The sequence below is a fragment of the Suncus etruscus genome, chromosome 20, assembly GCF_024139225.1.
Source record: "Suncus etruscus isolate mSunEtr1 chromosome 20, mSunEtr1.pri.cur, whole genome shotgun sequence".
In the NCBI taxonomy this organism is placed as follows: Eukaryota; Metazoa; Chordata; class Mammalia; order Eulipotyphla; family Soricidae; genus Suncus; species Suncus etruscus.
The window spans coordinates 3217253-3242348 of NC_064867.1; the positions used below are offsets into that span (position 1 = coordinate 3217253).

At 39.3% G+C, this 25096-nt stretch overlaps 1 protein-coding gene across 2 annotated transcripts in view; it reads right to left on the reverse strand.

Moving 5' to 3' along the window:
- Window positions 1–15172: 15172 nt before the first annotated feature.
- LOC125998115 (golgin subfamily A member 4-like) overlaps window positions 15173–25096 on the reverse strand; it is a 111277-nt gene continuing 101353 nt past the window's right edge. Inside the window, exons 22-24 of one of the 2 annotated variants that reach the window (XM_049766364.1) lie at window positions 23585–23671; window positions 19020–19081; window positions 15173–15431 (exon numbers count right to left, since the gene is read on the reverse strand). In XM_049766364.1, coding sequence (XP_049622321.1) covers window positions 19052–19081; window positions 23585–23671 — 117 coding nt within the window. In that variant the 3' untranslated portion in view covers window positions 15173–15431; window positions 19020–19051. The remainder of the gene's footprint in view (window positions 15432–19019; window positions 19082–23584; window positions 23672–25096) is intronic. The other variant, XM_049766363.1, reaches the window with a different exon arrangement.

The window sequence follows — 25096 nt, forward strand, 5'->3', positions numbered from 1 at the left end:
GCGGGTCGGGGGACTCCCACGAAAGTTGCAGTTTGTCTTTTTATTTTATGTTTAAAAAAATTCTGTATATGGTATTTTTGTTTTAGGAACTCCAAAAGGACCAGTAAAAGCAAAGAAACATCGCCAAGAGGAGCTTGAGGCATCGATGAGAAAAAAGACCAGCATGTCAGTGTTCTCCAGACCCAGGTAAAATATGAAAAGAAAGGGGCCAGAGAGATAGCATGGAAGTAAGGCATTTTGCCTTTCATGCAGAAGGACAGTTGTTCAAATTCTGGCATCTCATATGGTCCCCCGAGCCTGCCAGGGGCGATTTCTGAGCATAGAGCCAGGAGCAACCCCTGAGCACTGCTGGGTGTGACCCAGAAACCAAAAACCAAAAACCAAAAAAAAAAAAAAAAAAAAAAGTAAAGAGAGTATTTAGTAGGTCTTATGTTTAGAAAATGCATGTTCTTTGATGGGAATATATTAAGCTGAGAAGCTTCTTCACCTCAAAGAAAATAGAGCCTAGGATACAAGAGGCACCCACTGAGTGGGAGAAACTATTTACCCCATACCCGTCAGATAAAGGGCTAATATCCAAAATATACAAGGAATTGACAGAACTTTACAAGAAAAAAAATCTAATCCCATCAAAAGTGGAGAGAATAAATGAACAGACACTTTGATAAAGAAAAAATACAACGCCACATAGATTGGTGCACATCACAAAGAATGAGAACAAGCATTGCTGGCGGGGATGTGGAAAGAAAGAAACTCTTATTCAGTGCTGGTGGGAATGCTGTCTAGTACAACCTTTATGGAAAGTGCTATGGAGATTCCTCCAAAAACTGGAAATTGAGCTCCCATGTGATCCAGCTATACCACTCTTAGGAATATACCCAAGGAACACAAAAATACAACACAAAAATCCCTTCCTTACTCCTATATTCATTGCAGTGCTATTTACAATAGCCAGACTCTGGAAACAACCATGATGCCCTTCAATAGATGAGTGGCTAAAGAAACTGTGGTACATATACACAATGGAATATTATGCAGCCATTAGGAGATATGAAGTCATGAAATTTTTCTATACATGGATGTACATAGAATCTATTATGCTGAGTGAAATAAGTCAAATATGCTGAGTGAAATAAGTCAAAGGGAGAGAGAAAAATGCAGAATAGTCTCACTCATCTATGGGTTTTAAGAAAAATAAAAGATATTTCTGCAGTAATTCCCAGAGACAACAGAGAAGAGAGCTGGAAGGTCCAGCTCACTACATGAAGCTCACCACAAAGAGTGATGAGTGCAGTTAGAGAAATAACTACATTGAGAACTATCATAACAATGTGAATGAATGAGGAAAGGAAGTAGAAGCCTATCTAGAGTACAGGCAGGGGTGGAGTGGGGAGGAGGAAGATCTGGGACATTGGTGATGGAAAGGTTGCACTGGTAAAGGGGGGTGTTCTTTGCATGATTGAAACACAATTACAATCATATTTGTAGTCAACCAGTTTAAATAAAGGTATATATTAAAAAAAAAAAAGAAGAAATACAAATGGCCAAAGGCACATGAAAAAATAGTCCACATCACTAATCATCAGAGAGATGCAAATCAAATCAACTATGAGGTACCATCTCATGTCACAGAGATTGGCACACATTACAAAGAATGAAAACAAGCAGTGCTGGTGGGGATGTGGAGAGAAAGGAACTCTTATCCACTGCTGGTGGGAATGCCATCTAGTCCAACCATTAATGAAAGCAATATGGAGATTCCTCCCAAACCTGGAAATTGAGCTCCCATAAGGTCCAGCTATACACTCCTAGGGATATACCCTAGGAACGCAAAAATACAATACAAAAATCCCTTCCTCACATCTATATTCATTGCCTCGCTATTTACAATAGCCAAACTCTGGAAACAACCAAGATGCCCTTCAATTGATGAATGTCTAAAGAAACTGTGGTGCATATACACAATGAAATATTGTGCAGTCATCAGAAGAGATGAAATCATGAAATTTTCTTATACATGGATGTATATGGGATCTATTATGCTGAGTGAAATAAGTCAGAGGGAGAGAGGTAGACGGAGAATAGTCTCGCTCATCTATGGGTTTTAAGAAAAATAAAAGATATTTTTGCAATAATCCTCAGAGAAAAAAGAGGAGGGCTGGAAGGTCCAGCTCATGACAAGAAGCTCACCACAAAGAGTGTTGAGTGCAGTTAGAGAAATAACTACACTGAGAACTATCCTAACAATGTGAATGTGGGCCCGGAGAGATAGCACAACAGCATTTGCCTTGCAAGCAGCCAATCCAGGACCAAAGGTGGTTGGTTCGAATCCTGGTGTCCCATATGGTCCCCCATGCCTGCCAGGAGCTATTTCTGAGCAGACAGCCAGGAGTAACCCCTGAGCACCGCCGGGTGTGGCCCAAAAACCAAAACAAAACAAAACAAAACAAAACAATGTGAATGAATGAGGGAAGCGGAAAGCCTGTCTAGAGTACAGGCATGGGTGAGGTGGGGAGGAGGGAGATTTGGGACATTGGTGGTGGGAATGTTGCACTGGTGAAGGGAGGTGTTCTTTACATGACTGAAACACAACTACAATCATATTTGTAATCAAGGTGTTTAACTAAATATATTAATAAAAAATGAAAATACCTTTCTTAATTTTTTTGTATTTCTTCATTTTTAGGTTCAATATCTTATTTAATACTTCGGCTGTGTATATCATTGAAAATAGCAAATAAAAAATACTTGTAGTAAGAGTAAACTTTGCATTTAAAAAAATGTTTGTTTGTTTTTCGGTCACACTCAGCAATGCTCGGGCTTAATCCTAGCTTTGCTCTCAGAAATTGCTCCTGGCAGGCACGGGGGACCTATGGTATACCGGGATTTGAACCACTGTCCATCCTGGATTGGCTGCTTGCAAGGCAAACACCCTACCGCTATGCTATCTCTCCAAACCTGTGCATTTAAAATGTTTTCCCTGAAGTTTAAAACAATAACTATTTTATCATGTTTTAAGATAAATTATTATTGCCAGGTTTTCTTCCTAGCTACTTTTTCTTAATTTTTTTAAAAAAAAATTTATTTAAATGCATGGTTTACAAAGTTGTTTATAATATAGTTGTTTCTAGCATCAAGTGTCCAACACCAATCCCGCCACCAGTGGAATATCTCCTCACCATTGACCCAATGTGCTACTCACCCCAACCCTTCCCTTTGGGGCAGGATGGCCAGGAAATCATTTACTTTATTTTGCTTATTACAACTAAATCATAATAAAGTTACTAAAAAAAGACATGAAAAATGAAAATTTTTCTCAATCATTATAGCTCAGAATGGGGCCTTTAAGTCATTGCTTGCAGTTTACAAAGCCGTTTGCTGCTAGTTTTTACTGGTTTTGTTAATCAAACTTAGGTTTTTTTTGTTTTTTCTTTGACATCTAATTTGGTGTGTTTCTACGGGGGTGTCATGTTCCAGGAACTCCAGGTTCTATGGAGCCAGGCTGAGGAGTTTCAGTGGTGGTGACTGAAATGTGGGCATGGCTGCTGGGACTTTCTCAAGTACAGATGGGGTCAGGGGAGAGTGTTCTCCCTCATTCCTTGAAGACCCCAGAGTCTTTGGCTTCAAAACTGGTAATTGGAGTTTTTGACAGTTTGGTACATTAGTAGTGAAGTGGTAAGGTTTGGCTGTTGGTGTGGTAATGGTGCTTTCAGAGTGTGGGTGCAGCTGTGGGGTCTTTAGAAGGAAGGAACTTTCCCTGCCCCGAGGGCACATCTCAAGTTTTCCACTGGGAGACTGGTATACCCATGAATTTTAGTAGCTTGGCTTGAATCTCTTTCAAGAATAACAGGAGTCTATGCAGCTGGTGACGAGTTGACATGGTGATATCTATGGGATGTGGGTTTGGCTACTATTAGCCATTTTATTTTTCTAGTGAAGTGAATTATTTTTAGGTTGCTCTGCTGAAACAAAGGTTACAAAATGCCCCTATAAATTTGGACTTACAGACACCATACCCTCAGGTGGAATCTCAAGCTGAGGACTCTCCTAAAGAGAGGCCTGAGAGTGATGCAGAACAAACAGTGGGTAAGTCACACTTGCTAGAGGTTAATTAAAACATCCAGTGAGGAGGCTGTTGAGAGATTTGGGAGAATGAACTGAAAAGTATCTTTTTTTATTTTTATTTTTGGGCTGCAGACACTCAGGGGTTACTCCTGGCTATGCACTCAGAAATCGCTCCTGGCTTTGGAGGACCATAGGAGATGCTGAGGGATCGAACTTTGGTCTGTCCTAGGATAGCGCATGCAAGCCAAATGCCCTACCACTTGCACCACTGCTTCAGCTCCTGAGAAGTATCTTGATCCCAACATTTCCAGAAAAGAGCATAGATTTTCTTTTGTTTTGATTCTTTATTTATATCAGGGGTCTCAAACTCACAGACCGCGGGCCGTTTGCGGCCCTCTGTACAACATTTTGTGGCCCACGGCCGGCCTTCAAATATCACAGTATTCGCGATTATTCACTTACCGAATAATCGCAATAAAAATCGCATTAGTAAGAAAAAAATCGCATTAAACATTCGCATACCCCGGTATGCATATGTTTAATGCAATATTTTTGCGATTTTTTTCTTACTAATGCTATTTTTTATTGCAAATATTCGGTAAGCGAATAATTGCAAATACTTTGCACCTAGCGCAGACGTCATTTCCGCTGCTCCTGCCCGCTGTCCCTTGCATTATCAGAGACCTAAGGGAGAGAAGTTTATTACAGAATTAGATTTTGTCATACCCTTATCATGACTTTGTCAAAGCCTGCAGTGAAGAGAAAGATTGATGACAAGCACAGACAATTTCAAGAAAAGTGGGAGACGCAGGATTTTTTTTGTTGAGCACAGGGTCATCCCCACATGTCTATTTGCTCAGAGAAAGTTGCAGTGCACAAGGAATGCAACTTGAAATGCCATTATTCAACTAAACATGCTGAGGAATGTGCAAAATATCAAGGAAATGACAGCCAAACGGGTTGCCAGTCTTAAAACATGTCTAATGAGGCAACAAGATTTCTTCAAGAAAGCAACCAAAGAGAATGTTGCATCAGTAGAAGCTAGTTACATGGTTAGTGAGATGATTGCTAAGGCAGGGAAACCATTAACAGAAGGAGAGTTTGTTTTTAAAAAAAAAAATGCATGTTACAAGCTGAAAGTATTATCTGTCCAGAAAAGAAAGGTCAGTTTAGCAAAATCAGCCTTTCTGCCAACACTGTGGCAGAGCGAATTTCTGACATGTCAAGTGACATCATCAACTGTGTGAGAAAGCCAAATGTTTTGATGCATATTCATTTGCTCTTCTTTTTTTTTTTTTTTTTTTTTTTTTTTGGGCCACACTCGGCGGTGCTCAGGGGTTACTCTTGGCTGTCTGTTCAGAAATAGCTCCTGGCAGGCACGGGGGACCATATAGGACACCGGAATTCGAACCAACCACCTTAGGTCCTGGATCATCTGCTTGCAAGGCAAACACTGCTGTGCATTCCCTCTGGGCCCAGCTCTTGATGAGGGCACAGATATAACAGAAACTGTGCAGCTCACAATTTATGTCCGTGGTGTTGATTGCAATTTTGAATTGACAGAGGAGCTGCTCACAATAATTCCAATGCATGGCCAGACCACCGCTAATGAGATATTTTGGCATCTGTGTGATGCCATTGAGAATGCAAGTTTGCCATGGAAGAGGTTTGTTGGAATAATAACCAATGGAGCTCCATCGATGACAGGGAGGAAAAATGGACTGGTGGCACTTGTTCAAAAAAAACTTGAAGAGGAGGGTGTAGAGAAGGCCATTGCTCTTCACTGCATCATCCATCAGCAGGCCTTTGCAGTAAATGCCTGCCGTGTGTCAATGTGATGTCTGTTGTTCTGAAATGCATCAACCAAATCAGATCCAGAGGCTTAAAGCACAGGAGGTTCCATGCTTTTTTTTAGAGGAAATGGAGTCAGAATATGGAGATGTGCTCTATTTCACCAAGGTATGTTGGCTCAGCAGGGGAAATGTCCTGAAAAGATTTTTTGAGTTGAGAGAAGAAGTGAAAGCCTTCATGGAGAAGGGTGGGAATGCTGTTTCTGAGTTGAGTGATCACAAATGGCTCATGGACTTAGCTTTTCTTGTTGACATCACACATAAGCTGAATGTACTAAACAAGATGTTACAAGGCCCGGGGCAGCTTATCAGTGCTGCAACGTGAGAGCATTCTCCACAAAACTTATGTTATGGAAATCCCAGCTCTCTCAGACAAACCTTTGCCATTTCCCAGCATGCAAGAAACTTGTGGATGCAGGCATACCATTCAGTGGTGAGAAATATGTTGATGCTATTTTTAAGCTAGAGAAGGAATTTGATCACAGATTTGCAGACTTCAAAAAGCACAGAACCACTTTCCAAATTTTGTGGACCATTTTCCTTTGATGTGCAAGATACCCGTCCTGTGCTTCAAATGGAGCTCATTGACCTGCAATGCAACTCTGATCTCAAAGCCAAGTTCAGGGAGATTAGTGGAAAAGCAGACATGCATGGGCAATTTTTGAGAGAATTGGCCCCCAGCTTCCCTGAGATTTCCTGAATGTTCAAGCGCACCATGTGCCTTTTGGGGAGCACATATTTGTGTGAAAAGTTATTCTCCACTTTGAACTTCAATAAGTCAAAGTACAGGTCTAAATTTAATGATGATCATCTTCAAGCCATACTGAGGGTCTCAACTGCTTCCTCTCTAAAGCCAAATATGGTTCAGATTTGTGAGAAGAAGCGCTGTCAAGTCTCTGGCAGCAAGGAATTGATTGGCAAAAGATGCCATGTTCAGAAGAACTGTTCATGATCTTCACTCAATGTTCTATTTATGTTCAGAAGAAATAATTAAAACTGTTAAAAATGGGGCCGGGAAGGTGGCGCTAGAGATAAGGTATCTACCTTGTAAGCGCTAGCCAAGGAACGGACTGCGGTTCGATCCCCGGCGTCCCATATGGTCCCCCCAAGCCAGGGGCAATTTCTGAGCACTTAGCCAGGAGTAATCCCTGAGCGTCAAACGGGTGTGGCCCAAAAACAAACAAACAAAAAAAAACCTGTTAATAATAAGGTTTGAGGACTTTTTTTTTTTTTTGTAAAATCCCTTATGCGGCTCTGCCTCACCCTGACTTTGCCTCCTGCGGCCCCCAGGTAAATTGAGTTTGAGACCCCTGCTCTACACACTCGGTGGCAATTGGCAAACACTTTCCTCATCTTATTCTAACACCCACAAATGTGTCCAGAAAATGCCAAAGGGTATGAAGGCAAAAGTGACTCAGGAAACTAATACAGAATGATCGTTGTCACACAAGAAGCATGACCTATCTCAATAGTTAAGATATCTGGTCTGATCTATTTTTGAAATTTATGCTTAAGTATTATGTCAATCTTTTTAAAATCTCAGCCTAATTGGCAAGTCTACTTCTGTTCTCTCATCATGTCAATGGAATTTGATCTTTTCACCAGAAAGTCGCTTCACTTACTGAAAATCACCCTGGCTTCCCTCTAGAGTACATGTTATTTGTTCATGTATCTATGTATTTATCTCTGCATAGGATATATAAATCTGATACATTTACAACATATACATCTTTATTTATGTTGGTGATTATTATATCATCTGTCAACAGACTGATTAAAAATTTCCCACTTTGATTTAATTTCTGAATATAATGTTATGAAAAGTTATTCAACATGTCAATATTACATAAAATTCATTTATCACCTTGGTTTGTATGCAATTGAATAATGTTACAATGCAATGTGATTTTCACATGCCTGCTATAAAAATCCCCTCATACAGTCTACCACACTATTTCTCTCCTGTTTTATTTAAGGAAGGCTTTGAGTTGGAGGCCCCCATCAAGTAATATTTTTTAAACATTTATTAATTTATTTAGGCTTTGGGGTCACACCTGGCAGTGCTCAGATTTTACTCCTGGCTCTTCACTCAGAAAACGCTCTTAGTGGGCTCTGGGGACAGACCGTGTGGGATCTATGGACTCAAACCTGGGTCTGTCCTGGGTCGGCACTGTGCAAGGCAAAGGTCCTATCCACTTTGCTATTGCTACAGCCCCCACATCAAATTATATTAAAGATTATTCCTGGCTGTGTGCTCAGGAGTCATTATTTAAAATGTTTAATTTAGGGCCGGGAGAGATAGCATGGAGGTAAGGCATTTGCCTTTCATGCAGAAGGTCACTGGTTTGAATCCCAGCATCCCATATGGTCCCTGAGCCTGCCAGGAGCGATTTCTGAGCATGGAGCCAGGAGAAACCCCTGAGCGCTGCTGGGTGTGACCCTCCAAAAATGTTTAATTTAATTAAAATTTGTGAATTACAAAGTTATTATAGTTGAGCTTTTGGCCTATAATATTTCAACACCAATTCCACAAGTGTCAAATCTCATAACCAAGGCTCCAAAACCCCATCTTCACCATACTCCAAACTTCCTCCATCCTCCTTCCTATAGCTATACCTCTCTCAACTCCCCCAATATAACCAATCTCAGAACACTGTTCTTATATTAGTTCCCTTTCTCATCTTCTTCCTTTCTTCATCGATTTATATTTTCTGTCCTTTTCTTTCCAAGGTTCTTGGGTGAGTTATGACATAAGCATGCCCTATTACTTAAATTATTTCTTAACTTTATTTTTTTATATTCATTGATTGATTGATTTCTGGGACACACCCAGCAGCAATCAGGGGACACTCCTGACTCTGCACTCAGAAATCACCCCTGGCATGCTAAGGGACCATAAGGGATACCGAAAATCAAACCAGTCCCTCCCAAGTCAGCTGCATGCAAGGCAGCAATGCCCTACCGTTGAGCTGCCTCTCTGGCCCCTTATTACTTAAATTAAAAATTACTTAAATATCACTTAAATTATTAAGTTTCCTGATACGATTTATTTTATATAACACAGATACATCACATCACCCTTTCTTTGTCATCTGATTTACTTCTGTCAATATGATATCTTCCAGTTACAATCTGGTTGCAGAAAATTGCATGATTTCATCAATCCTTACAGCAGCATAGTATTCCATTGTGTATATACCATATCTTCATAATCCATTTTTCTATAGTTGGACACCTAGGTAGATTCCATTTCTTAGCGATTGTACTCATCGCAACACTGAAGATGATGTTCATATATCCCTTCAAATGAATACGTTTAGGTTATGGAGATAGATACCTAAAAGTGCAATGGCTAAGTTATGGCACTCAGTTCTCCAGAATTTTTACCATACGGATTGTACCAGACAATATTCATACAAGTAACAGGTAGGTTTCTCCTTTTTCACCACATTGCTGCCAACACAGATTGTGTCAACTATTTATGATATGTGCTGTACTCACTGGAATGTCTCATTCTTGGCTTCATTTGGATTTTACTAATAAATAAAAAATGTAAGCACTTTTTCATGTGCCCGTTGGTGATCTTGTCTTCCTTTCAGAGAGTCTGTTCATTTCCTCTTCATATTTTTATAGGATTTTGATCTTTTTTTTTGATCTTTGTTATTTATATGTCCTGGATATTAACCCTTATCTGAGGTGTCGAATAAAATAATTTTTCCCATTCAGTTAGCTTTCTTTAGTTTTAGCTCATCTATTCTTCCCAATATAGAAGCTCTATAATTTCATTTAGTCTCTTTGTTTTATTTTGTTGCCTTTGCCAGTGGTATCAGATCACTGAATATACCTTTGAGCTCAAAATCTTGGAGCATTCTGCCTATGATTTTCTCAATGTGCTTCATTATTTCTAGTTGGATCTCTAGAGTTTTGGTCCACTTTGAATAGACTTTTGTGTAAATTGTGAGATAGGGATTAAGTTCTAGATTGTTACATTTAATTATCCAGTTTCCCAGAACATTTCGTTGAATAGGCTATCTTTACACCATTTCATGTTCTTAGTTACTTTACCAAAAGCAAACTAGCCTATGGAAAAAATGCTCCACATCACTAATCATCAGAAAGATGCAAATCAAAACAACAATATAGGACCATCCCATTCTACAGAGACTGGCACACATCACGAAGAACAAGAAGAATCAGTGCTGGCAGGGATGTAGGGAGAAAGGAACTATTATTTACTACTGGTTTTGAATGCCATCTTGTCTAACCTTTCTGAAAAACAATATGGGTATTTCTCAAAATACTAAAAATTGAGCTTCCATATTATCCAACTATACCACTCTGAGGGATATACTCTAGGAACACAGAAACACAATACAAAAATGCCCTCTTCAAGCCTATATTCCTTGCAACTCTATTTAAATAGCCACAACCTGGAATCAACCCAAATGCCCAACAATTTTTGAGTGACTAAAAAAATTCTAATATATATACATAATAAATACTATGCAGCCATCACTAAAAATAAAGTCATGAGGGGCCAGCGAGGTGGCTCTAGAGGTAAGGTGTCTGCCTTGCAAGCGCTAGCCAAGGAAGGACTGTGGTTTGATCCCCCAGCATCCCATATGGTCCCCCCAAGCCAGGGGCAATTTCTGAGTGCTTAGCCAGGAGTAACCCCTGAGCATCAAACGGGTGTGGCCCCAAAAAATAATAAAGTCGTGAAATCTTTCCAACATAGATGGACATGAAAACTATTATGCTGAATGAAATAAGTCATAAGGAGAGCGATAAACATGAAATAGTCTCACTCATCTGTGGGATTTAAGAAAAATAAAAGACATGATGGTAATAATACCCAAAGACAATAAAGATGAGGGTTGGAAGGTCTAGCTCACGATATGAAGCTTACCACAAAGAGTGGTCAGTGCAGTTAATGAAATATCTACACTAAGAACTATCATGACAATGGTATTTAGTGAGATAAATAGAATGCATTTCTGGAAGACAGGCAAGGGGTGTGGAGAAGGGAGGAACATTGGTGGCTGGAAGGTCGCACTAGTAAAAGGTTTCACTTTTTATGATTGAAATCCAACTATATATATGTTTATAATCTTGGTGCTTAAATAAAGATTATTAAAAAATAAAATAAATTTTATTTCTATTTTTATTTTATTTATTTACTCATTTGTTTATATTTACAGTGGTTTCTATGTTGTTTATAATACAGTTGATTTTTTTCCACAGGTAAACTTCTTGATTATTTTACAGTCATACAATAGACAACAACCTTCAGCAGTGTGTATTTCCCACCACCAATGTCCCCAGTTTTTCTTATTTTTTAATATATTTTTTATTTAAGTAACATGATCATAGTTGGGTTACAGTCATAACCAGAACAACCCCCCCCCCCTTCACCAGTGTAACATTCCCCTCTCCCCCCTTCCCATTCCCTGCCTGTATTTGAGACAGGCATTCCACACAGTTATTTGTTTTAAGTTCAGTAAGTTGTATTTTTTTTAAAGGATAAGAGTAAAAAAATATAGTAAAGGTGTGATAGTGGCAATCACCGTTGTTTGCATAGGTCCAGAAAAATGGGGAAAATGGGAAAAAATCCTTGACCTGATTACAAAAAGGCCTCACCACAGAAGTTTATTGGCATAAGACCGACTCTGGGTTCCAGGCATACCAGCCCGTCCAACTCGAGTCATTCTCAAGGTCCTGGTGAAACTTTTTCACACTTTAGCTATTGTTGGTATCAGATTCTTATATTTAAAGACTCTGGATTCTGTGCGTTTCTTTCATCGATGTCAGTCTGATGTGGAGCATCCTCTAGTTTCAGCATACCATTAAATGCGGAGCGATCAAAAAATAAATAAATAAATAAATATAAAAAATAAAAATAAATTTAAGAAGGGCAAGAGAGACAGATAAGCCTTACACACAGCTACGTCAGGTTAATCCCCAACACTACATATGGACCCAAAATCCTGTCAGGAGTAGCCTTTAAATGCAGTCAGGAATAAACCCTGAAAACTACCAAGAGGAACCAACCCTCCACTCAATACATTAATTTAAGATACCAGATTTCACTGCCATTTTATATGAATATTGTGAATTGCTTCTAATATAAGTATGATCTGAATGTGACTATGAGATCTATAATATAATAAAATCTAAAATAAAACAATAACATCTAAAATATAATCTTTGAAGAATAATTAGTGATTTCTCTATTACTATTTGACATCTAGGAGGAAAGATTTGAGAATAATTATAAAACTGTTCGAAAACATAACTTTCCAGGTAACTAGTACTATAACCAACCAATGTGACAATGAATAAGAAAGTAGAAAGTTATCTTTTAAAAGATATACTTTATTATAAAGTAATATAACCTTCAATATGTGATGAGAATAGTAGCTTTTTAAAAGGTGTTTGAGAGGTCTTCTTATCTATGAAAATCATCAAAGTACCAAGAGAAACGAAACTGGAATGCACTGGAATATGCTTTTTGTTTGCTTGCTTGTATTTGTCTACAAATTGTTGACCATGTATTTGGAGAATTGTTTGTTTGTTTGCTTTAGTTTGTTTTGTTTTGGGGCCACACCTGGTGACACTCAGGGGTTACTCCTGGCTATGCACTCAGAAATCGCTCCTGGCTTGGGGGACCATATGGGATGCCTGGGGATTGAATCGTGGTTTGTCCTAGGCTAGGGCATGCTAGGCAGATGCCTTACCACTTGTGCCACCGCTCTGGCCCCACATTTGGGTGATTCTTCTATAAGACAAATTTAAGAATTAATATAGCATGGTTTGCTGTAATAAAATTCACATCTGATTTATAATGAGACTGACAGGCATTAGAACTGAGTAACAGATGAAGGCCAATTCTTTTGATCATAAAGGTGTATTATTCTTCAAATATATATATATATATATATATTTTTTTTTTAAAAAAGCTTGAGACATTTAGGAATTTTATTATTGATTAAAGAATAGTTCTAGGAAGCCATTTCCTCTGATTGAATATAATAAACCCTTCCTACTGAGTATTTAGAACTAGATGATAGATCTGTTAATTCTTCCTGTGCATGTCACCATGATACACGATTTCAAAGTTGTTCATGACTGAGTTTGAGTCATACAATGTACAAAACCTTTCATCAGAGCACAGTTTCCATCACCAATGTCCCATTTCCCTCTGGCTTCCCCCCTGCCTGATTCTGTGGTAGATATTTTTCTTCTTCTTCCTTCTCTTTGTTTCTCTTCCAATTTTTCTTTTAGACACTGAGTTTGTAATATAATTCCTGAAGGAGGAAAGATACCAGGATATTCAGATAAGAAGTGCAGCTCTCACTATTTGCAGATGACATATTATGTTTAGAATATCCTAATGACACTATCTAAAAGATTCTTAAATGATAGATGTGTTTATTTTTATTTATTTTATTTTTTTGGTTTTTGGGTCACACCTGGCAGCACTCAGGGGTTCCTCCTGGCTCTATGCTCAGAAATCGCTGGCAGGCTTGGGGGACCATATGGGATGCCGGGATTCGAGCCACCGACCTTCAGCATGGAAGGCAAACACCCTGTCTTCATGCTATCTCTCCGGCCCCAGATGAGCAGCTTTTATGTATTTACTGATAATTATATTTTCCCCAACTCCACCTTTAAAATCCAGCTATCTGACTTTCCAGGAGTTGGCAAACTCCAAGCTGACAACCTAAACTAGTGAGCTACCTGTCCCTTAAGAAAATGAGTTTCAAGGGCCAGAGCAATAGCACCGCAGGGAGAGAGGGCATTTTCCTTGCACACAGCCAACCCAGGTTTGATCCCCGGCATCCTATATGGTCCCTTATGTCTGGCAGGAATAATCCATGAGCACCTCTAAGTGTAGCCCTAAAACCAAAAAATAAATTATTTAAAAAGAAAAGCAATCTGGCTAAAACATAGCTTTATGCACTCATGTATGGTCTCTGGTTTTATACCACAGAGACAGAACTAACTCATTGTGACAGAGACCATCTATCTTAAAAACTCAAAATAGGGGCCCGGAGAGATAGCACAGCAGCGTTTGCCTTGCAAGCAGCCGATCCAGGACCAAAGGTGGTTGGTTCGAATCCCGGTGTCCCATATGGCCCCCCATGCCTGCCACGAGCTGTTTCTGAGCAGACAGCCACGAGTAACTCCTGAGCACTGCCAGGTGTGACCCAAAAAAACAAAAACAATATGATATGTATGATAGAATTCTAAGTTACACATTGTGAACTATTCCTTTCTAATTTAGACTAATGCTAATTTTACACCCAGCAGCGCTCAGGGGTTACTCCTGGCTCTACGCTCAGAAATACACCTGGCAGGCTCGGGGGTCCATATGGGATGCCAGGATTCGAACCACCATCCTTCTACATGCAAGGCAAACACCCTACCTCCATGCTATCTCTCTGGCCCTAACTAATGCTAATTTTGAATGCAAAGATCTCTCAAGGGGTCGAAGGGACAGCACAGGGGTTAAGAATGACACATTCTTTGCATGTGGCTGATCTTAGGTATCACATAGTCACATCACCAGGCGCAACTCTAGCGACCACTGGGGTGGCCCAGGTAGGTCATTCCCAACAGCACTGTGAGCACAGCTCGATAAGAGTCACTGGCAGTGGTATGGAGTCTTTCATTCCCTTGAGCATTCCTTGGAAGCATCCCAAAAAATTAATTTAAGAAATACTTAGAATATTCTGCACTTAGTATCTTGACAAATAGTTCCTCATTATGTTATGTAGACAGAACCTAACATTTTAACGATTTCGAAATCGATTTCAACTCAGGAAGAAGCAAAAGGAGCAAACTGTATATAGTAAATAGACTTTATTTTCTGGTTTTTCAAGATGACATTGCCAAGTCACGAATCTGCATACAATAGTCTATGTGTTGGCTATTTACAATTTACAGTAGTATTTTTCTCCTCTGAAAAATATAGGTACAAAAGCTAAGTAAACAATGAGGTACTGCTGTTGGGATTCATCATGTATCAGAGCTTAAAGACTAGTCTTTAGCAAGTAGACAAAAATCAATCCATTAGGATAAAGTAGTCAATTAAGTGTTTTAATTTGTCAGGAAAAAAATCCACTAAATTTCACCTCAAAACATATTGCACAAATCTTTTTAAAAATCACCCTAAAAATAAATAGGAAAGGCAAGCAGCTCTTTAAAAAGAGGGAAAATGAATGACAACAAAAAAAGGAACATTAAGTGAGCCCATAAGTTAGGCGAACCTATTCAAAAAAATTTTAAACAGGAAATCCATCCCAACTAAAGAAATTAAAAGTAATAACTGTCCCCACGTCCAAACTGAATCTTTCTACTTTAATGGCAGCAGCCTGCATGTATTTGTGGGCCAATGTCCAAGCATCGCTCGTCCGATGAGGGGCCCCAGACGACAGCTTCATTCTCAAAGATCAGATTTTCATTCTCGCCCACTGTCACTTTCCGGGCTCATCAAGATGAATGTCGAAGCCAGGACTGGGAAAGAAAAGTTAAAGAGGAGAGAGAAAAAAACAACGTTAAGAGGCATCTTTGGGGAGAAATTTGCTTTTTCAACTTAAAGTAGAACTATACTCTATGGCTTAAGAATGAAGCAGAACTATGCCACATGGTTTTTGAAATAGTGGAATCAGGCACTTCAACCTTGGCTGTAGGCTTGTCCAGCCACACTCGCAGAAATGCCAGAGTCACCTGCTGACTACTTGGAGCCCTCTCATGAGCATGCAGAAATTGAGCCTGCAGTTGAAGAGAAAAGAATTCTTCCCACAGTCCCTGAAGACCTGATTTCTATACCATGCAAAAGTGGCAGTTAGGATGGTAGCAAAGTACCATTTTGGTAAGAAAAACTTATTTCTAAAATTAATTGAATTGGGGCTGGCTACAAATAGTACGGCAGGTGGAGTGCTCGTCTCGTAGGTGGTCGATGCATATTTGGTCCCTGGCGTCCCATCTGGTCCCCAAAGCATCACCAGGACTGATGCCTGAATGCAGAGCCAGCAGTAACTCCTGACCACTGCCAGGTGTGGCCCCAAACAAACACTAAATAAATAAAACAGACTTGATTTTAGAAAACTTAAAATGCTATGGAAAAGGATGCTAAACCTTCAGGTTGCAGTATGAGGGTAAAAATGTCATCAAGGCAGGGTGAGGAAATAGAGCGAAGGGCAGAGCACTCTCCAGCCACACAGGGCCTAGGACTGTGTGTGTATGTGTGGGGGGAGAGGGTGGGGGGTGGCCCCAGCAACTAGAATCCAGGAGAAACTGCAGCGCTCAAGCCAGGCCCACACAGTCCAACCCAGTATGGCCAGGGGTAGACTCTGGGCCCCATGCTCTTCTAGGAAGGTGCCCGACACCAAAATTAAGCAATATTTCTTTAAAACACACAAAAACAAATGAACTGATAACATTAAACAGACACAGATAAATTTTCCATAGTATTTAGGGGAAACTTGCAGTCTCAATTTGTGAATAAAATAAAAATTATATTAAAAAAAAAAAAGTATTTCTGGATGAAGACACTTCTGGCCTATAACACTGACTTCAATACTGTCTGCATTTCCCTGAGTTCCATTATTCTGATGGTACAATAATTTTAATCTGATTTACAAATGTCTCAGTGCAAACATTCTGAAGCACTCTATTATTAAGTTCTGTAAAGAAAAAATCTTGCACTGGTGAAGGGGGTTGCTCTTTACATGACTGTAATCATACAACTGCAATCATGTTTGTAATCACGGTGTTTAAATAAAGATAATTTAACAATAAAAAAAAATGACTATTCATATATATTCCCAATACTGTTTCCTTCCTTCCTTCCTTCCTTCCTCCCTCCCTCCCTCCCTCCCTCCCTCCCTCCCTCTCTCCCTCCCTCCCTTTTAAAAGTCCCTGCTAGATTTCAATTCATTTGCCTCTACGCGGAAACCTTAGCTTGAGTTGCTGGAGGGGAAAAAACTCCTAAGGAGTTCAGTCTTGTTGTACAATGTCTCAAGGTTATCAAAGAACAGCTTTTGGGGGGACAACTTTTCAATTTGAAATAAGACGAAACTGTGACAATCAATACACGGGGGCCTGGAATCTCACAGTTATGAAAGACATGATGGGGAAAAGTGGAAAATGTAAATATGGTATTTGCTGTTACCATATAACTATGTATGCCCTTGTTCTTAAAGAAATGATAAAGGTTCTAGTTTATATTTACAAATAACTGTCAAATACTTGCGAGCACAAATGTTAGAGAAAAGTGATAGAAAAAGCAAGACTGAAAAAAAAAAAAGAAAAGGCAAGACTGTTCACTGTACTATGTTTGCGATTTTTTTGAGGGGGTGGGGAGTACTCCTGACTGGCCCAGGCAAATACCCTATCCAACTGTGCTCTCTTTCTGAACTCTATGTTTGCAATTTTAAGTCTGAAATTCTATAAACTAAAAAAGAAGACAATCAGTACAAATGCCTCATGGTATCCACTTCCAATGAAAAATGACAGCAATGAGGTACAGTAATATATGAAGTGGCATAATGTACTAGCTAAAGCAGTACTTTTTACAAAAAGGGGAAATGCTGAGAATTATTTAAGTCCATGTGGGATTTACATGGTAAGTAAACATTCTAAATCAGAAATTTCCAAACTCACTTGGCCTCCACTGAACAAAGGTTCCTACCTTCCCCACCCCAACTGCCCTAGTGCCCCACAGAGGACAGTACTACCCATTTTAGGAAACACTTCTAGACATTACTAAAATAAGTTAATTGAGACACATTAAAATCAAAATGAAAATCAAATGTAGACATACGGAACTGTTCAGTATTTTTGGTTTGGGGGCCACATCCAGAGATTCTCAGGGATCACTCCTGGAGGGGCTCAAAGGACCATCACCATAGTTCCAGTAATGAAACCCCAATGAGAACATGCAAACCACGCTCCCTACTTACTGTACTATTGCACCAGCCAGAGCATGAGGACTTTTAGAGCTAAAAAGCTTGAAAGAGAAATGCTGCATATGGCAGCATTTTAAACTTTGATAATGCTAGCTGAATACTGGCTGAACTAATGACCACCGAGAATCTTTAATTATAAAATTATATAACCATATAATTATAATCATAATTATCATTTTAATTATAAATTACAATTTATCTTCTTTGTGACGTGAAAATTCTAGCCCACTTTGTGACTGAAATGTACCCTAAATTTTAGGGGGTGCTAAATGGGACTATTATGAACATGTGGAAGTGATGTAAGTTTAAATGGTGAGAACAGTCAATAACCATATAGAAACTATTCAGCTGACTTCCCTTCCCTGTAATGTTCATTAGGAACAGAAACATTCAGTGAAAGCAGGATGCCTCAGCTTCTCCTCAAGACCAAAGTGTCCAACTACGGGATCCTAAGACTATGACCAAACACTTACCTTAAAATCAATCATACTAGTTTTTGTCCTTTCCAACCAGTCTATACTGAAAATAGCCTTGACAAGATTTTAAATCTGGATTCCTGAGATCTATCACTTTAATTTTATCTTAAACATCATTTTTCATTTTTCTCTCTTAAAATCTTGAACTTCAAAGCAATCATTCTTGAGCAATTAAAAAAAGGAATATCACGTGGAATAAATTCCATTATGGATTCTTTGATAATATTTCCAAGTATAATTGTGAAACTTTCAACTACAGTTCACAGAAATAAAATTTCCTTAAGTCAAACTCTTTACCATTGGTGATTATGCATCAATATATTATTAATCATTAAGAAGGAAAAGAAGGAGTCATAGAGATAGCATAGAGGTAGGCCGTTTGCCTTGCATGCAGAAGGACTGTGGTTTGAATCCCGGCATCCCATATGATCCTCCGAGCCTGCCAGGAGCGATTTATGAGCGTAGAGCTAGGAGTAACCCCTGAGCGCTGCCAGGTGGGACACAAAAACAAACAAAAAAAGAATGAAAAGAAAATGCCAATATTAATCCAAAGCATAATCAAACAGAAGAGCAAAAGATGCGAATGAGATGGTTAGTATCGTGCAACAGAAATGATTTTTACACAAAAGACACAGAACATGTTCATCTTCACTCACCACATGCTAACTAAGCATAGACTGATGGTTACTCAGAAGATACCACTGCGAGGTGAAGTATACTACAAAGCCAGAAAGAAAAAAAAAGCTTATTGGGTTAGTTATAAGACTTAAAAATGCACAGAAATTGCAGGACTATATAAACTTCCAGGATTATATAGGCCATTTCAAAGTATTCTCAAATCTCAAACCAGGTGGGGAGAAGCAAAGAACAAAATTTTTTAATATTTCCTTATCATGTGAAGTTAATGTAATATTATTATATGGTTGAGATTTTATTTGTAAATTAAAAATTTTAATATGATTAAAGATGAACTTATACTTTGAGTTCAGGTATATATACTAGATTGGTGAGATTACATACTTTATAAAAGGGTTTCTTTAATTCCATTAAAATACATATTAATTTTCATACATAACAATCTACCATCAAAAGTTTTGGGGAAAATGTTGATGAATGTGAACATAGTATGTCCAAAATCATGAACTGTCAATCCCACAATAGGTCAATGTTATTACTGAATAATTCTTTTTGCTTATCGTAAGTTTATCGAGGATGCTTTCAAGAATACTGAACCAAACCAAAATTCCAATTCAAAGAGAATCAACGCTAAATATAGCTTTTGCCTTTGATATCTTAATTACTGATTACTTCTTCTTGTGTGTAAATTAAACACACAGAGAACTTAAAAATGCAGAAGTAACAAAATGTCCAAAGGCAACATAATAGTAGAATTGATCCACACAACAGTGTTGGGAGGGAGGGCTTGAGAGAGAGGGGTCCTGAATCCTTGGGAGAAGTACAATGGTGATTGGTGTGATAATGGAATTACATGCATGAGAAACCATTATTAATGGCACTGCACATCACAGAATAACAATAAAAATCAAGTAAACAAGCAAACAAGTGCATTCTTGATGACTTCATGTTTTACACGAAAACTGCAACAGCACATCAGGGGTTGTTAAAGAAAGCTGAATCTAGTTTTGGATGGATGCAAAACTCAGAAGCATGGTTAGTAGAAAGCAATAAAAGCCAAAAAGACTATAAAAATAGAAATGCAACTCACACAACACACTATGGTTACTATCCTACTGGAGTATTTTGAAAAGTGTGTAACTTAAATGTACATAGACATTCTCTGCATCTATATTTGTAATGTAGTGAAAAACAACAACAAAATAGGAACGAAGTTAGGAAAATGGTGTAATAAATAATAGGATATCCAATTGACCATTTTTAAAAATGAGGTAAACTTTTGTCATAAATTAAAGTAGTATGAATCATATAAATGAAAAGAGCAATTTGTTGTATATGATCATTTTTAAAAATTAATAAAAAAGCTAAAGAAATAATTGTAGAAAATGGGGCATTTGACTACACTGTTACAAAGATGGGTGTCTTGACAGAAGCCTGATTTCATCTAGATGTTCCTGGATTGCTTGCTCTAGAACTGTGTTGTTCTTTTTTTTTTTTTTTTCTCTCTTTCTTGGGAAGGGGTTCACCACCCTGTCGTTCTTAGGAGCCCTCTGGCTCAATACTTGGGGTCACTCAGGGTGTGCTGAGGGTGGACCATATGTGGTGCCAGAGAGCAAACCCAACGCTCCTGCTTGTGAAGTTCATACTTGAACCTTTAGAAGCCATTGCCTGGGTTACATTTCGTTTTTTTTACTTTGGTCTGCTATGGGCATATTTTCCTTACTGAAACAAAAAATGTTAAATTCTACTACTAATTGAACATCTTAGAGAGCCTTCAGGGATAATGGAGAAGAAACCTTCAGTATACTCCTAGGATGAAATCAGGAGGAAATGATTTAATGAAAATATCCCCAAAATCAGACATAATTTTGGAAAAAGGGTCCTGGATCCAGGGACAATTTTAGGGAAAGGAGACCAGAATGATCCTGAGGGATAGAGCTTCCTTCAAGTATTGACTTTGCGTAATGGGTCAAGGGAGAGGAATTTCATAAATGCTGTAAAAGTGCTCAGGGTTTGGAGAGGGAAAACTACTAACAAGTCGCCCTGCCCTCCAGATCTCAAATTGCGTTTCAGGAGTCAGAACAAGTTGAAAAGCTCCATAAAAAAATACAGTTTGGGGGGGGGGGGGTGGTCAGAGAGATAGCATGGAGGTAAGGCATGTGCCTTGCACACAGAAAGATGTTGGCTTGAATCCCGTCATCCCCTATGTGCCCCCGAGCCTGTCAGGAGCAACTTCTGAGCATAGAGCCAGGAGGAACCCCTGAGCACTGCCAGGTGTGACCCAGAAACTTAAAAAAAAAAAGTTTGGGGCTCAAGCAGTAAGCCAAGAGAAGAGAGGATGCTTTGTGAGGGAAGTACTTGTTGGCTTAGTTCTTCTTACTGCAGAAACTTGAAGGTGAAGAATTCACTTAAAGCGATATTTGAATGCTTTAGTGGAGAGAAGACAAAGGTAGGAGAAAAGGAGGGGGAAGGAAAGGGATGGGAGAACAGGTGAGGAAGGAGAAAGAGGGAGAGGGGGAGAGGAAGATGAGAGAGGAATGGGGGAGGGAAAAGGAGAAGATGGGAGGACTGGAGAGGGGAAAGGGAGTGAGGAGGAGAGTGTTAGAGGCTTGGAGAAGGGGAGAGAGAGGGTGGCTGAAGAGAGGAAGGAAGAGGAGGAGAGGAGAGGGGGAATAGGAAGAGAGGAGAGAGGAGGGGAGGGAAAGTAAGGAGAGGAGGGGAGGGGGTTAAGAAAGAGAGGAGGAGGGGAGAGGAGAAGAGGGGGGAAAAAGGAAGAGAGCAGAGGACCAGGAAGGGCAGGGGAGGGAAGTTGATAACAATACCAGGATGATGGAAATAAGTATAGAAACTGAGGGAAAGGACATATAGAAAGTGTGTTAGGCTATTTAGGAAATAAAAAGGCAAAGCATGACAACATGAAAATGCCTTTGCAATTCTTAAAATGTGCTTCATAGGGGATAGTGTGTACCCGACCGACTTGGGCTTCATTGGGTACCGCATAGCCCCTGAGCATCACTGGGTGTGGCCCTGCAGGAAGCCAAGCACTAGAGTGTCCCCAGCATGGCAGGGCCTGAGCAGCATGGCGTCCTTCAGGCCCTGGCCTGCTTGACTTGGAAACTGTCCCTAGGATCCCTTTACCTCCTCGCAACCCTTGGGAGTCCTCCTCCTAAAAAAAAGTAGTTCTTATTAAGTTTTTACATGCCTGGAGCATGGGAGAAATATGCAAAGTTCATAAAATATGTGCTTCATTTTAATCATAGCTATTTCACATAAGAGCTTTTAATGAGTCCATTAGCTACATTTCCTTTATAGACTATGTCAAAATCTCTAAATTGCTTATATTCTTTCTTTAAAAATTCCTACATTTAAAAATCAATCTGGAGGAAGTAATCGTACAGGAATTGGGCATTTGCATTGCATGTAGCCAACCTGGTATCCTGAAAACATCAGGAGAAATTCCTGAGTGCAGAGCCATGAAACCCTGAGTACCGCTGAATGTGGCCTAAAATTCATTGGGGGAAAAAAAAAGATAAGGGGCCGGCAAAGTGGCGCTAGAGGTAAGGTGTCTGTCTGCCTTGCCAGCACTAGCCTAGGACGGACCGCAGTTCGATCCTCTGGCGTCCCATATGGTCCCCCAAGCCATGAGCGACTTCTGAACGCATAGCCAAGAGTAACCCATGTGTTACCAGGATGACCCAGAAACCAAAAAAGAGAAAAAAAAAAAATTGATAGGTGTGGAGCAGTAGTACAACAGGTAGGGCAATTCCCTGGTACTCCATATGGGCCCTCTGAGGCCTCCAGAGCAGAGCCAGGATATCCTGAAAACTGTGTGTGGCCCAAAATTCAAAGAATCAATACAAAACAAAAATCAATTGAAGTGAAATGAGGAACTATATTTTGTAAGGCATCTAATATCAAGTTATGATTGAGCTTAAAAATCATTGCTTCTATGGAATCCAAAGATCTTTGATCTATTAGATCTTTTAGAATACATGGGGGTATGGCACTTGTTTTGCACGAAGTCAATCCAGGTTGGATCCCTGATCCCTGGCACCATATATGGTCCACGAGCATTGCCAGGAATAAAGCCTAAGGAAAGAACTAAGAGCATCCCAGAACACTACCAAATGTGTGCCCTCCTCCCCCACAAAAAAAAAAAAAAAAAAATCCTGTATGTTATTACTGCTAGGAATCAAACAAATAAAAATGTATTCCTGATGGGGCATATATAGTTCAGCAGTAATCATGTATGTATCTAAAATGTGTAAGGCCCTGGGTTCAATCACTAGCATCACAACCCCAAACATATATGGGATGTGCTAGAATAAATGGCCTTTTGGTCCTTTGCAAGATCTGGTATTTATCAGATAGTACATATAGGTGTCAATTGCATGTGCAAATAAATAAAGTTGTTCTTTACTTAATTAAGAACACTATAAAAATTTCATATTGGCTCTTAAATAAATTTTTCTTTGTGAATATTCACTGTGACTTTTCAGGCTATCGTACAATTAAAATGTAATGATTCAAAGTCTTTGCAAATAAAATGGAATGAAAGAAGCAATTACGTTGTCCCAGAGCTTACCATGGGCCGAGCATCCTCTCTTTCCAAAATTCTCTGAGTCTGATCCTCAGGAAACTTGAGCACAGTGGTTATAACCTTTGCCATGGTCTACAAGAAAAAAAAAAAAAAAAAGAACTTGTCACTAAAATACTGTGAAATAAATGAAGTGTCAACCCATTCTGACATGTCCTGCTGGTGGTATTCTTTAGTGCTCTCAATGGAAGCCACGACCAAAGAAGTATGATGTGAAGGTCTGAGTCAAGGAAACAATCAATACTCAATTTCAATTTAAAAGGATTGCCTGGATTGATAATGTTTAAGAAGACCTCTTGAAAAATAGCAAAAAGCTATATCAAATTCTAATGGTCTTGGCCCTGTATCTTAGTAAGATGAAGCTTTTTAACATTCATTTTTACAAGGTCTTTTATTTGTAGACATCTAACTAGTAAGTGCTGTGTTGCCAAAAGATATACTCTAAATAATCAAAATTCATTACTGTTCAGTTTAACTTTACCTAAATCACATCATATATCTCATATACATGGGCCACTGCATGAACATGAACATGCTTAATAGATATTTTAAGACATGCAGCACATTAGTCTAATAGAAATACAAGTTACATTTTAAATAAACACAAGATGTTTTGTTTGGTAGAAAACAAAATGAATCAAAACATTACACATGGCAGCTTACAAAACAAGGTTATAAATTGTGCAGAGCTAAATCAATATACCGTAAGTCAGACTGTCTGTCACCCATAAGCTGGTGGAAAATTCTCCTCAAGGGCTGAAATTCCCTATTGTGTATCAGATGACACGTTTTGAGGGAGACAGAGAGGAAAGAAGATACCACTTGTGAAATGAGTAGCATAACAAGTTCAGTGCTTACATACAATTTCAGGTGCTAGAGCTCACCAGGGGACTCCTAGGGGGAGGAGGATCACCTAGAGAATGGACCAGAACACTTGGTTCACTGTTCCACAGGCTGCTGGAAAGTGAACAGTGAAAGGGGAGGAGGGGAGCTGGAGAAGGCCAGTAAGGAAAAGATGGCATCCTAAAGTTAACCCCCCAAAAATTTGAAACTCACATTAGGAAACAAAAATAGATTTATAGAAAGAAAATGAAGCGTTTTACCATTCTTATTCTGGGGGGAGACAGTACAGGGTTTACGGTGCTTGCCTTGCATGCAGCTAACCGCACTTTGATCCTCAGCGCCAACTATGTGCTCTGAGCATTGCCTGTGATCGATCCCCAGAGCACTGCAGGGAATGATGCTTGAGCAGAGCCCGGAGTGGCCCCTGAGGATCACCCCAAACTCCCCTTCACCCATTTCTCTTATGTGCTAAGCACTGGCAATATTTTAAAGATTTTAATACTTATTTCAACTACAGATTAATACTGTAGAAGACTTTCATTTTAGTTCCCGTGCTTTTATCTTTGTCTCCTATATTTTTCCTTTTTTTCCTTTTAAGAGGGAGGGAGGGAGGAAGGAAGAAGGAAGGAAGGGAGAGAGGGAGTGAGGGAGGGAAGA